Below are 14,010 nucleotides of genomic sequence, written 5' to 3' on the forward strand. Positions count from 1 at the left end.
ATGCTTATCTCTTCCAATTTGAGATTGAATGTAAATATAATAGGATCATAAATCCAAAAAGTGTATGTCGCTTCATAAGCGACAATTCGCTAAAATCAATGCTCGCAATTTTTTTTTAGCACGATGATAGATTTTAATATATTTATTTTTGTATATCATTTCACAGAAAACGGTGTTTTGATATTATTTATAAATAAAACAAATACGAAACAAAAAAACATAATACCATTGAATAAAATAATCACTTGAAACACTATCCCTTCGAGATAGTTACTTCTACATCTCCAATATGTGGTATTATGTACAAGGCATAATAAATATTATAGTTTGAACAGTTGTATATAAATGAATAAACAAGAAACTTTCACAATTTGACAGTTAAAGACATTTAAAGTAACTGTAAAATATGTATTATTAATTCGCTCAATAATAAAGCACTGCGCTCCAATACTTCATTATCGTATTAAACATGTGAGAGGAAAGAGATTAAAGTGCTGAGCGCAATCAATATCAGATAATAATTTAGGACATTGGAAATTGTACAAATTATAATTGCTTTGTATGTAAGATTGATTCATCAATCGACTGGATTCTGAACAACAATAAGTATAAATTCTTTATCCGGGGCAACCATCACTTCATGCTTCTTGCTACGTATACGTAAGAAAGTCAGATCATTTGTAGGATCCAAATCCCTTACGACAGAGCGTGCCTTGTCTGACAGCTGACTGATTAATCCAGCATATTGGACTGTGGTTGTGTTGTCCAAGGTTGATTTTATGGGAATACCTATGGTTATGGTACACAAAAATTTATAAGTTATACTATCCAATTATCAGCTACCCTGGATATACATATTTATATCACAGCGAAGATAGTATATTCATGTTATTCATAAGTATACATGTACTTTCATATAAATGCAGTTTTCTCAGCATAAAATACCTTCTGCATTGACGACAATTGTTCCAACCACTCCCTTGTGGGATTGGATGCGTTTCATAGTTTCTTCTACTTCCTGAGCCTGCAACACGAAACATATTAATATTTCTGTACAATATGATTCATCTTTACTTCATTTTTACCATCTTCAAATCTAAAATATCCAAATGAAATTTCGCCGATGAATTACACTGCGTACCAAAATCAAGTGTTTCCAAGGAAATCAAGGGCCAGTCTTTCTATGAAGCGTACAAATTTCTCATACCTGTCACTATAGGCTTAAGGCAGTTTCTATGACGTCAACACTGTCGAGTTGAATAGATTCACACGTGTTCGGTGTTTATATTTGTTAAGACAAGTTAAAGTTTTCTGTAATAAGAAATGTTGGAGGGTGATCAGGACCAGGAGGAGGATCAGGGTGGTTTGCGTAATGATGGAAGACGTGCTGCGGAATTAAGAAAGATTCGTGTTCGAATGGGTGTATTTGGACAGGCTGATGGTAGCGCGTACCTAGAGCAGGGTAATACAAAGATCCTGGTTGCTGTATATGGTCCTCATCAGGTACTGTAAATTAATGTTTATAAAATATTCTTAGAGACTGTGACTGTTGCATATTTACTATTAACCACGATTACCACATTTGTTCTAGCCGAGAGGCTCAGCTGCTCGAGCTGGTGGCAAGAATGTAGGAGGAATCATAAATTGTCAATACAGTACCGCAGTATTCAGCTTCAGTGCTGGTGAACGGAAAAGAAGACCTCGTGGAGATCGTAAATCTATTGAAAAGTCTCTTCAGTTACGTAGAGCCATGGAGTCAATTATTCAGTTGGATTTGTATCCTCGTTCACAAATAGATGTGTTTGTCGAAGTCTTACAGATTGATGGTAGTGAATATTGTGTTGCTGTTAATGCTGCGACTCTTGCTTTAATCGATGCAGGGATTCCCATCAAGGTATATGTTTACCTAATATTCATTAACTTGTTAATTCTTTAAAAACAGTGATATACTTTTTATCTTCTTTGTAGGATTATGCAATTGGATGCACAGCCAGCCTAATTGATTCTACATCTAAAAATGATGAAGACTCTTCACATGCAGCAGGTGTAGTTGACGCTACTTATATGGAGGAATGTTCTCCTGGTGCAACTTTATCTATAATTGCGTTACCTGGCTCAAGTAATGATGCAACCAAAGGTTTGGTGGTTGTAGCGCAAGGTGCGGGGCAAAGGTTACACTTGTCTAGACTGGAAGCCTTACGAAACCGTGCACTTTGTGGATGTCGCGATATCAGGAATATCCTGGATCGTGCTGTAAGGCAACACCTTACCGTTCACTCTCAACCATCGTTTAGTACGTTACATGTAATTGACTAATTTAGGTATCTGGTAAATTCAATGAGTACAACATAAAATTGTTTTAATATCTTTCTCCTTTCTATTTTGTTTCATACAAAAGTAAATAGACTATTTAAACTATTAACTAATTTTTAAAATATACATTATATTTTGCCATCTTGTTTCATCTGCTTGCTTTTAGATGAGTTACAGTAAATATGATGTAAAGTTAGTGCCACTTACAACTTTAAGGCACCCTTTCAGCAAATAATCGTACAGATCTTGTAACACTCTAAAGTTTCGCATCGGGATGTCTTTCCATTATCATACCGACACCCTGACCACCGGCAGCGCAGGCTGCGATTAATCCGAACTGTTGATTTTCCCGGATCATACGATTAGCAGTGTGCGATGCTAATCTGACACCAGTTGCAGCAAACGGATGTCCAATGGACAAGGATCCACCCCAGGCATTCCATTTGTTAAGATCGGGGACACCAACTTTTTCGTTTCGTTTTAGGTAATTTTTGGCAAACCACTCTGAATCCAGAGCCTTCAAATTCGACAAGATTTGTGCAGCAAATGCCTCGTGAACTTCCCAAACACCAATATCCTTCAAAGTTAAGCCTGCTTTATCCAAGACCTGTGGAATACAATTTGATCCATGATCGCAGAGTAATGTTATCTATACATTCAGATAGAATCGATATCGTACCTTGGGTATCGCGTAGGCTGGTCCCAATAGAAGCTGATCTATAGGATCTTGAGACACATAGGTAAAGTTTCTTAGATAAGCTTTTGGAGTGAGTCCAAGTTCTCGTGCCTTGTCCTCAGTCATAATAAGTGCTGCAGATGCGCCATCACTTAGGAAGGATGCATTAGCAGCAGTAACGGTGCCATAAGGTTTGACAAATGCAGGTTTCAGCTTAGCTAGCTGTTCTAGAGTAGATACTCGTACACCGTTATCCTTATTTATAACTGCTTCTACTCCTGGTACTTTGATGGGTATTAAATCAGAGAGATACCCTTTCTCATGAGCTTCTGCAGCGCGGGAATGAGAGAGTCGTGCGTATTCATCTTGCTCCGAACGAGAAACACTAAATGCTGCGGCTAATCTGTCACTGCTGTGACCCATAGTCTCCCCAGAAGAAAACTCTGCTACGCTTGGCAACTGTGTACATTGAAATCAATGTCTTAAGTAAGAATTCTTAATGTTTTAATTTATTATGATTATATTATCCAAATAGTTACGTCAGGTATAAAGTGCCCAGGACGAATGCTAGCCAATAGTGCCAGCTTTTGACCTGCAGTCTTTGCTCTGTTGGCTCGTAGCATCAAGGATCTCATACTACGGCTATGTCTGATAGGAATATCAGACATGAAATCCACTCCTCCAGCTACAATGACATCATATACACCGCAAGCAATCAAGCCCATACCAGTGGTTATTGCTTGGTTGCTACTGATGCAGGCCATAGTAACAGTATGTGCAGGAGTATGTTCACTGAAACCTGCTGCTAAAGCAGCTTCCCTAGCAATATTTGAGGTGCGCACTTCTTGTATTACTGTTCCATATGTGACATAGTCTACAACTTCCTTCGGAATACCAGTCCTTTTCAATAAATTACTGTCAAATATAATAATTAGCTGTCAGTATAGCTCAGTGGTTTTTGTAGTAAACTGATACCTTTAGTTATATGCTTACAGTAGTGTATCCTTTGCTAGCTCATAAGCCATCAATTTTTCATATTGAGTACCCGATTGCAAGAAGGGTGTCCGTACACCATCAATATATACAATATTTTTTCCACCTGGACTGACACGTTGGGTTGCATAGTTCATGCGAGTGTTCGTATTGGTTCCCCAAGTACAAGCAGCAGCTAGGAAGTAATAGTATTAACGTAATAGGATCATCAATTTAACATAAACCATATTTTCAAATAATATATTCAAAAATATATTATTAAATAAAACGTATTGGTGTAGTACAATTAATGATACGTAATTTATTTTGATTGTGCGGTTTTAAAAAATTATTATATCAGCTTATTTATTCTCGCTGTTGAGAATGAAAGTTTCTCAAATTGTACTTTGAACCGACCGAATTGTATCTTGCACACGTCTCATGCGACTAGAATTTAGCAATATTCTGTTAGTTAAAAATTAAACATTAATATAGGTAATTGTTAAGGAAAAGGAAACGATGTCTTACCTTGAGTTGCAGCACCCTGATTGATTCGCACAAAATTTCTTACAAGTAGACTTGTCATTTTTCCAATCTTATAAACACCTTCCAAGCGAAAACCAAAGTGATACGATCCTTGGACAATACACTACTGAATACTGTACTGTACATACACTGTACAGAGATGAGTGGGGAGATGCACAACGCTACGGTTTTAGACGATACTAAAATCATGGTGCTAAATCGTAGCGGCGAGTCTGGAAGTAGGATTTTGTGATCATCGCCTCCGTCGACAATGCGAATCCCGTCGTAGCCGAGCTAAATGTGAACACGAACGCATAGCTTGGCGGGCAGAGGTTCTCCGGCACTCACCGTTGGTTCCCAAAGCAACACTTAAAACGAGACCGGAACCTTAGAACTATAGAACTTCTCAAGAACTATTGAAGAAGCCTATTGTTGAAACATTTTAAAGACATTTTTAAGAAAGTGCAGTGCCAACTTGATACCCCTCTAGCACCTCATTTTTTACTAAATATTATTGGATCTTGATTTACTTTCAAAATTTATTCAAAATATAAAATTGAGGCTAAATCAAAATTTTGCAGAATATACGGATAGTAGATAAAAATTGAATTAAAATTGTGGAATGTCGAAAATAAATTACGTTCAAATTGAAATATTAATAAACTAGGTGTTTGAAACATGAAAATAATTAATTCAATCAATAAAGTAAAATATTAACACTTAGACATCGAAAATTCTGGCCAAGCATATTTAAAAGTACTGGAAGTTGCCCAAAATTGTGTACGCGAAAATTCGTCGCGCAGGGTTGAACGAATGCGAGCAGGAGGTTGGTGGGGGGAGCGCCTGAGGCAGTGCCCGGACTCGCAGCGCTCATTTTCGTAGTAAAATAAGATTGGTAATTAGGGAAACTAGATTCCTGATTGGTCAGATTCAGTCAGATTCCATTCATGAAAGGTTATCTGACTGTACGATTACATGATGACAGATTCTAACCAATAAGAGATAGGTTTTCTGAGTATTCGACTTGTGTACAACTGATCTGTACCACGTCTGTTCGATGTGGGATGGTAGTTCCAAAATGAATTAAGTGAATATTTTCTATAAATTCGACAAAGGATGGAAGGAAGACTGAGTTTCGTTTAAGTTTTAGTGTAAACCAATAAACTTATTCTTTTCTACTTAAAAAATTCACAATAGGTTGATCAAAATGCGGTATCTAATTTATTTAGTAATAAGTACTTTACTTGTGTATGGTTTGCCATACAGCACTGCACAAGATGATTTTTTCGATGAGGAGTTATTGTTAAAGCCATTAGCTAGTGGACACGTTTACGCATACTTCCAGTTTACCACTTTGTGGGAAGCTCCAAATAATGTACAAACATGTAAGCTAATTGAAACAATTTTCGTTTATTTATTGTTAATAATTTATTGTAATTTTCTAGTTCAACATTCCCACCTATTCCCCAGAGGATTAGGCGAAATTATTGGTCGGCATAAGGTTGATGAATTACATATCAGTTTGACCGAAGGTCTATGGAATTATGAAAAGTGGGGATATCCTGTTCATGATGCAGGATCTGGTGCTGAAATTTTTGCATGGTTCAACAAGAATGTATCAAAGTAGGTTATAGATTTACATACATACATTATAGTATATCAAATTCGTTTAAAGATTTTCATATCTTCTTTTTTGTATACAGTGTCAATAATGAATGGAAGAGCCTTACAAATGCATTGGCTGGGTTGTTTTGTGCCTCGTTAAACTTTGTTGACTCTTCAAACAGTATGTCTCCGGAATTCAGTTTCCGCCCTACTGGAATTGTTAAAGAACCACCAAACTCCAGCTATTTACGTTACTCTTCTCTACCCAGAGAAATTGTATGTACAGAAAATCTGACACCATTCAAAAAATTATTACCGTGTGATTCAAAGGTACAAATCATTTATTTTACAATAAAATGATACTCCTAACATTTATTCAAACTTGTATATATTTCTTTGTGAATCTTATTTTGTATTTTCAGAGAGGTTTGGCCACGCTATTAAATTCCGCGTATATACATAATACAAACTACCATTCTCTTGGTATACATTTTCGGTCAGTGTGCCGTAATGCAGGATGTACAAAATCATCTCTAGAATTGCGTCAAACAGTGTCCCTTGTTTACGACACCTTGACAGAAGCTACACAGGTAATTCAATTGTCAATCCACAGAATATTAATAATTTATTTAAATTTGTTATTATCTATGTAGGATTGGTCTATCCGTAAATTATTTGGCATTGGGATTAAAGGAGCTTGCCCTCTTGCTAGTCTAAGTAATGTGTATATTGACATGACAAGTAATGAAACTGTTCATGTCTATCAATTGACACCATCACCAAACACTAAAGTAACTAGCTTCCGCGGTGGACAACAGCAGCAATTAGCAGTGTACGATATACGAACTTATTCGAACAGAGGAATGTTTAATATAGCAGCTATTTATACGACACCCAAAACTAGTAGTGTAACTTATCCTTCTGTTTTATACGCCAATAGATATATAATTGGTAAGTGAAAATATTCTAAGATCAATGTATTTACTTAAGTAACATAATTTTTATAACTTTTCTTCTATTTCAGGGTATGGACAGGAAAGGGGTAGTTTAGTAACAAAATTGCACAACAATCATTGGCAATCATTGGATGTTATTTTGTTAGAAAACATTCCTTGGTACCTCCCAGTATATTTGCACACTGTCAAAGTTATTTGCAATGGTCAACAAATTAAGCCATGTAAGTTTTTATTTAAATTAGCACTGTAATGAAATATCAGTATTATATTCATAAATTTTCAGTGATACAACGTTACATGCCGGGAAGAGAGAGAACGCGACCATATTATTTAGAACTAGTCTTGCGATTACCACCACATTCAGTAACAAAGTTTTCAATAGAATTAGATTATTTATTCTTAAAGTGGCAAGAATATCCGCCAGATGCAAATCATGGTTTTTATATGGGTCCAGCTGTTATTACAGCTTTGTTGCCCATTGCAAGAAATTACACAGCCTTACCACTTGATGGAAGCACAATAACATCCAGGTATCTGATAATATATTACTCTTGGGAGACTGTTTATCGCAACTGGAACTTCTTTAAATTACTTAATTATCTTTTTAGTTTTAACGCATCTCGTAATGGCTATCTGGTACAGCTGAGAACAGAATCCCTGTTAATCAGTCTTCCAACACCAGATTTCAGTATGCCTTACAATGTTGTGTGTCTTGCATGTACTGCAGTGGCACTAGCTTTTGGTCCATTACACAACATCACAACAAAACGACTAGTCCTCAAGAATGTTACAAGAAATTGGAAGAAGAAGCTACTTTCCTTCGTTAAAAGATTGACCAAAGATACAAAGGACAAAACTGACTAAGCAATGTATTATATAATTACAATTAAATTTATAGTTAAGTTATGTACTGTACTGGGATAGTGTTAAATTAATATCTTTTAATGTACCATGTAACGTACTATTTCTTAGACAATTAAATAAGCAGTGCAGGAGAAAATAGTTGTAATAAAATTTATTCCTTATCAACAACCTGAAATTATAAGTTGCTCTGTTTTGCTTGTTACACATTAGAATCAATTTTGTCAAAAAATCATGAGCAGATTTTATCCTTTTCTATAGTAATAAATGATAAATTGTATCGATATATAACTTGTATTTAAAAATGTTTAGTCAGATTCAATTGTACAGTATTGACACCATTAAATTTACACCAGTTGCTCCAAATTCTTTTTTTTTTAAACTAGCAGGCTGTGCACACGTGAGACCACGAGTTCTATCGCAGCGCCACGATGTGGGCGTAACGAAAGCTTACCAGTCATATGATCGATTTGTGATTCCTGTCGCAAATCGTCGTTCTCTACGTTCGTCGTAAAGATGGCCAGCCAGACGCAGGGAATTCAACAGCTCCTGGCAGCGGAAAAGCGAGCCGCCGAGAAGGTTTCGGACGCCAGAAAACGTAAGTTGATCATCTAGTACAAAACGGAGAATAGTTTTACTAAAAATCTGTGTATTAGCAAATAACTTTTCTTGGAACATTCCACTTGACCCTATTCACTAGGAATGGGTGTAACCTTTTGGCAAATTGCTGACTGCTCCATTCTTACTTAATGAAGAAGATTAATAATTTCTACTACAAATCTCTATGTGACATGTTGTTTTAATGTCATGCTCTAAATGATTTTGTGCACGTAAATGATATTGTAATATCTTGTTCAGGTTGGGTGGGTCTAACCTTCGCTTTTCGTTAATGCGTATTTATGTCAAGACGGTTCATAAATATTTGAACAATATTGAGCACCAGGAATCGCTATTTTTAGTTTAAATTTTGCCAGTTGTTTAACTTTAATCATGTCTTCTCGTATAGCAAAAGTGGGTGTTACCCAGTTCTTGAGGATAAAACTTTGCTTTAAGTCAGTAACTAAAGGGATCCTTTAATAAGGCATTCCAAATAGAACATAATTTTAGATAGCTATTTAGAAAGGTAGTTTTCATTCATGAAATATGCTTATATAAATCTCTAATTCGAACCCTAGGTAAAGCCCGTAGGCTGAAACAAGCAAAGGAAGAAGCTCAAGACGAGATTGAAAAGTACAGGCAGGAGCGTGAGAAGCAATTCCGTGAATTTGAAGCCAAGGTAAAGTAATTTTATTTTCATAAATATCAAAAAATGTCTACATTGAAATGTGTATGTCTTTAAATATGTTTTTAACAAATATAGCTGCAAGAATCTTATCAGATTGTCATTTATGAAATGCACTGGGGATCATGTAGAAATAGTTTTTATAAAAAACTGATAACTTATAATTTCAATCATATGTCAGCCAAAGTTTTCATTATAAATCAACGAATAATTGTCCTGTGTAGCATATGGGTTCAAAAGAGGATGTAGCTGCACGTATCGATGCTGATACTCGAGTTAAGATCGAAGAAATGAATCGAGCTGTGGCTGTACACAAAGATCCTGTAAGTTATTTTTTCTTCACAAATATTTCTAGATAATAAGGTAATCAAACTTATGTTAACAAATTGTCATTATTCCAATTGTAAACTTTGCAAGCACAATGATTCAAAAATCATGTGCAATCACTACACAGTTTCATATTTCTAACTCACTACCTGTATAATATAGGTCATGCTTAAGATCTTGGAGTTGGTCTACGACATTAAGCCGGAGTTACACAAGAACTATCGTGAAGCTTAAACCACAAAATGAGCCTCCCTGCATACGATAATTATAAATACTATATTATATGATATACATGTACATTAAATATTATCTTCCTATATATATATATCATACCTTGCAATGTATGTATCTATCGTCGTTCTAATGTATTTAATTCAAAAGGATAGTATACTGTTTAGCTTTAGACGGTGATACTCAAACTCCTAGAAACATCTCCGCTGTTGCACGCAGTGACCTTTCATCCACCAGTCGACACGACAATAAATGTAATCGTAATCTATATGTTATCACCGCATCCGCTATCATCGCGATGGATAGTTTGAGCATTGCTATAGTTGTACCGTAAAAAAAAAAGATTATATTTAACGGAAACGCCGCGTCCTGGTGCGCAAAGGCCTAGTACGCACTAGGACGCTGCATAGTCGCTAAGATATATATTGAAAATGATTCTAGGGTGGTGGCTATGAATTGTATATTGTTAGACGTATCTTAGTAGGTGTCATTCCATGTTTCTGTAACGCCGAGGATTATACAAATCTTTTCACATTAATTAGTACAGCCTCTCGCGGTTCACGGTGCCAGCTCCCGGTAATTCGAGGACCACTAGACGATGTACGATACCTTTTGCCTTTGATTTGCCGCTGTTCGAACCTCTTAAAACTTTGTTATGTAAGAAATTCGATAGCCCTACCTCAAGCGTACACCTTACCTCTGTAAGTTGTCTGGCTGTCTGTACAGTATTAGTGTTCGAAATAAAACTGAAAAAAACATGGTAAAATGTCCAGAAAAAAATGGGAATTCACGATAATCTTTGATCTTCATTCAAATATGCTTGTATCTTATGCTATAAAAAAGAAAATTTGCATAGGCAGTTCTGTCGCATAATAAACTACGGAAATGAATGCCCATCCAATTTCTGATTGGATTCAATTTACACGATTACGCAACGAGCACATATTATCTAGTGTCCTTCAAGCATTTTAATACTACCGCCGTGCAATAGTCATGCGCAGTAAGATTTCCGTGATACATCAGGCTGTGCATAGATACCACCACGTGATAGCCAGGTAAAAAAGAACGGATCAGCTGTGTACATATACATATGTTCTGCTTAATTCGCATTAACGACTAAAAACTACATTGCCGTCAGACAGCATCGTATTGATTCTCGAAACATTCATAATGTACCGAGATAATAAGGACAACCATTATTGGACTTCTGGATTTCATTTCAAATGTCATTAAGTGTTGAGAGTTGTTTCGAAATTCAAAGTTCTCAAACCAGCCCGCGATTTCTATTGCGCATGCGTAGCACTGTTTCAATACTATACGACGAAGCTTATTGGTTTGTTCTATCCAGCTTCATGCGGATTGGTTTACCGAGAGGAGTGGGTGATGGTTTACCAGTTGGTAGTGGAGAATCAGCTGTGAACGCCTACCTCTCCTCAATCGGCGAGTTGAGCTCGCGGATGGTGGTTTAGTACGTGTCGGGGCACTAGCGCCATTCGATAACTACGGAAGGTTTTTCAATTTCGCGAACTAATCGCAGTCTGTGTCATTCCGCTCCGAGAAATGGAAGTCGACGAAACGCGTTCGGGCAATACGAGCGCGAGCACGTTGCCGTACGACGCTACAAGTGAGGACGCAGTGACAGTTGTGTTCGGGTTGGCATTTTAACCTGTTATGACAAAAAACGAACCGGTAACCGGTCGCCGACCGACCGCGAATCCGGAGGGAAAAGCTTAGATCATACGTCGCGAGTCGTGAGCTGTGTTTGGTTCGGTTTTTATTTTGTTATTAAACATCATCGACAAGGAAGCTTCGCCGAGGCGATATATCACTTGAAGCAGAGCCGTTACGACCAGAAAAAATGTGGTGCCTCGTGAGTCAGGCAAACTCCGTCATCCTGGAGGTACAGGTCGATCCGAAAGCCATCGGTCAGGAGTGTCTGGAGAAGGTGAGTTATTATGATTTATTTAAGAAAAAAGTAGTTTACTAAGTACAAATTATTACGTAAGAATGTCATTGCTGCAGAGAGAATAATTCAGTAAAAAAATTACTTGACTGGTTTTTCCTTTGACAAAGAAGCCACTAGCTATCTTGTTGAGATGTAAACAAAAACAGAGCCACGTTATCGCTAGAGGAACTTGAAGGAGGTCGTAGGCGTGCTTGAAGAATCACTCTGCAGTTAGGTACAGTCCTTGGCGATAATATTATCGAACACCGTATACGATACTTATGGCTAGGATTAAAGTTCGTTGATCGGACGAGGAATGCTACACCACGTCTCTGGGAGAGATGGCTGGGATCTACGCCTAACGACGTCGGTGTAAACGGCACTGCAAGGTCGTAACTCATATGCGCAACAGATGCCCCGAGAGTTGCCCCTGTGCTCGTCAGCAAACCCGTCGGAAATTTCAACTCCCTTTATTCCTCGTGAAGGATACCGCGTGTGGTCCATCTATAGAGCATGCCTCGTAGAGGACGCTGCATATTTAAATGACACAAGCATTTGAGCCAATGGCGACTAAGGATCCGTATGTTGGTACCATTTTTTTTTTCGTAGGTTGAACGACCCCCTGGTCGTAGGGTGTTATTCATAACCGAAGGTTACACATATGCGTATCTTTACCCTCGAGGGAGGGACAACTATCTTAATTCAGAGGAATCTCATTTAATTTCAACTGCGTCCAACTATCATTGACTCGCAAGCGGGTGCGTAATTTTTTTTGACTCAAATTATCACCTAGGCACACCCCGAACCACGATGAGGTCCAAGACACCTAACGCGACTACTGGCGGGCTAAGATCATCGCTTTAATGCGATTACGGTGTTAGGACTCTAATTCGATCGATAATATCTACCAGGAATAACCGCGAAGGGCGTCTTCCTCGTGGAATAATTTCTCCTCGATTCCCATTGGGGATAGCTCGAAGTTTTATCGTTGTCGAAGATCGATCGACGTTCTTGAGGACCTTCGAGTCTCTTAGCGAAGATAATATCGCTGGATTTAATCGCCATAGACATTATATAATAGAGGAATAATTCGAATCGTCCTTATAAGGTACTACGAGGACCTCAGGATATATTCTCGGTCTTCTCATCTCCAAGTACCATCGAATTTCTCTCGCTCGATTAATCTGCATTTGACTGAATTTATCTTCTCTCGGTTTTGGTGGATCTCTCATCTCGTAATTTGCTCGGGGCTCAATCTTTCTGAAATTCCTTAAAGCCAACGTCGCAGAAATAACTGCCGAGGACACCGTCGACCGAAATAATTCGTTTCTCCAGGGTTGACCTTGATAATTGCCAAGGTCCCTTGAACGGCTCAGGTTTGATACAACAAAAACGTTAAGAGAATAGACGTGCGTGAATATTAATATTTGAATATCACACGACAAGTACTACCAAAGCCTGGCATTGGTCGGTAGAAATTATTCGAATTGTGCAATCGGCTTAATAACGAGTCCATGGCGTTACGGTACTGCAAAAGTAATTAGGTTAATACCGTGATGAGGTCAGATATAAATAATTATTAATTCAGTATACCTGTGAAACTATTTCTTTCCTCTTTTTTTTTTAATTACAACACGCTAATGGAAATTGATAATTTATTATTTGAATTACCCGCCGAAAACGTTGCTACAGGCTGTTTCAGTTAGCCGAGTGTAACAAGGTCTCTCGTGTCAGCAGCAGACGCTTTCTATACGACGTGTGTATTACGCGTTCGTAATTCCAAGTTGATGACTGCTCCTGAGGACAATGATCACACGAATATGTGGAACATAACCTAGCTATTCGTGCGATTTCACTGTTCCTCGTGTTATTGCGTGATATTCCACGTTTGAACGAGGATAAATTGCTGACGGGTAAAACGGTTGGCGTTTGTCTATTTTTTTTTTTTAATTTCGCGTTTTATTTTCAACACGAGTTAGGTAGCATTAAACTTTAATCAGGCTACGCTCAGTAATTTATCCATCATCCTTATCACTGGACGCTGTTTATTCGTGCATGTTAATAAATGCACGTTTCAATAAACTCGCGTAAGTGTCTCCCGGGCGGACATCGTGGGTACTAAAATATCTGTCTAGTCCTCGTAGACGGAAACCTTGCATTCTGTCTTCTGCGTCGATATCCTGTACCCGGTCCCGGGAAATTAGGTCGAAATTTACCAGAATTCAATCTGCCAATTCAATTTGCCGGCTTTGTGCTCCACGACTCGATCCGATCGTCTCGTCGTTTGCGAGATCTAATTTGCGTTCAAAACCTATCT

At 37.7% G+C, this 14,010-nt stretch overlaps 6 protein-coding genes across 9 annotated transcripts in view; 4 read left to right on the forward strand and 2 right to left on the reverse strand.

Moving 5' to 3' along the window:
* Positions 1 to 127: 127 nt before the first annotated feature.
* LOC107269353 (dynein light chain roadblock-type 2) lies at positions 128 to 1,245 on the reverse strand. The gene is made up of 3 exons (XM_015743103.2): positions 1,086 to 1,245; positions 946 to 1,024; positions 128 to 789 (listed from the first exon to the last, which is right to left on the reverse strand). Exons 1-3 carry the CDS (start codon positions 1,086 to 1,088, stop codon positions 578 to 580), a joined length of 294 nt encoding a protein of 97 aa, XP_015598589.1. The 5' UTR covers positions 1,089 to 1,245; the 3' UTR covers positions 128 to 577.
* LOC107269352 (exosome complex component RRP41) lies at positions 1,218 to 2,369 on the forward strand. The gene is made up of 3 exons (XM_015743102.2): positions 1,218 to 1,503; positions 1,592 to 1,894; positions 1,969 to 2,369. Exons 1-3 carry the CDS (start codon positions 1,324 to 1,326, stop codon positions 2,314 to 2,316), a joined length of 831 nt encoding a protein of 276 aa, XP_015598588.1. The 5' UTR covers positions 1,218 to 1,323; the 3' UTR covers positions 2,317 to 2,369.
* LOC107269349 (trifunctional enzyme subunit beta, mitochondrial) lies at positions 2,355 to 4,650 on the reverse strand. The gene is made up of 5 exons (XM_015743095.2): positions 4,490 to 4,650; positions 3,983 to 4,157; positions 3,529 to 3,904; positions 2,993 to 3,448; positions 2,355 to 2,920 (listed from the first exon to the last, which is right to left on the reverse strand). Exons 1-5 carry the CDS (start codon positions 4,545 to 4,547, stop codon positions 2,570 to 2,572), a joined length of 1,416 nt encoding a protein of 471 aa, XP_015598581.1. The 5' UTR covers positions 4,548 to 4,650; the 3' UTR covers positions 2,355 to 2,569.
* A 579-nt stretch (positions 4,651 to 5,229) lies between these two features.
* On the forward strand, positions 5,230 to 8,047 carry LOC107269332 (GPI transamidase component PIG-T). The gene is made up of 8 exons (XM_015743060.2): positions 5,230 to 5,871; positions 5,932 to 6,109; positions 6,190 to 6,421; positions 6,514 to 6,681; positions 6,745 to 7,042; positions 7,116 to 7,268; positions 7,331 to 7,577; positions 7,656 to 8,047. Exons 1-8 carry the CDS (start codon positions 5,694 to 5,696, stop codon positions 7,909 to 7,911), a joined length of 1,710 nt encoding a protein of 569 aa, XP_015598546.1. The 5' UTR covers positions 5,230 to 5,693; the 3' UTR covers positions 7,912 to 8,047.
* A 305-nt stretch (positions 8,048 to 8,352) lies between these two features.
* LOC107269335 (V-type proton ATPase subunit G) lies at positions 8,353 to 10,544 on the forward strand. Its single transcript, XM_015743064.2, has 4 exons — positions 8,353 to 8,506; positions 9,084 to 9,184; positions 9,415 to 9,513; positions 9,680 to 10,544. Exons 1-4 carry the CDS (start codon positions 8,425 to 8,427, stop codon positions 9,749 to 9,751), a joined length of 354 nt encoding a protein of 117 aa, XP_015598550.1. The 5' UTR covers positions 8,353 to 8,424; the 3' UTR covers positions 9,752 to 10,544.
* Positions 10,545 to 11,158: 614 nt separating this feature from the next.
* The window catches only part of LOC107269333 (E3 ubiquitin-protein ligase MYLIP), a 74,430-nt gene continuing 71,578 nt past the window's right edge, over positions 11,159 to 14,010 (forward strand). For 3 of the 4 annotated variants that reach the window (XM_025086622.1, XM_025086624.1, XM_025086623.1), the window contains exon 1: positions 11,159 to 11,693. In XM_025086622.1, coding sequence (XP_024942390.1) covers positions 11,607 to 11,693 — 87 coding nt within the window. In that variant the 5' untranslated portion in view covers positions 11,159 to 11,606. The remainder of the gene's footprint in view (positions 11,694 to 14,010) is intronic. The other variant, XM_015743061.2, reaches the window with a different exon arrangement.

The sequence above is a fragment of the Cephus cinctus genome, unplaced genomic scaffold (assembly GCF_000341935.2).
Source record: "Cephus cinctus unplaced genomic scaffold, Ccin1 Ccin1_scaffold0637, whole genome shotgun sequence".
Lineage (NCBI taxonomy): Eukaryota > Metazoa > Arthropoda > Insecta > Hymenoptera > Cephidae > Cephus > Cephus cinctus.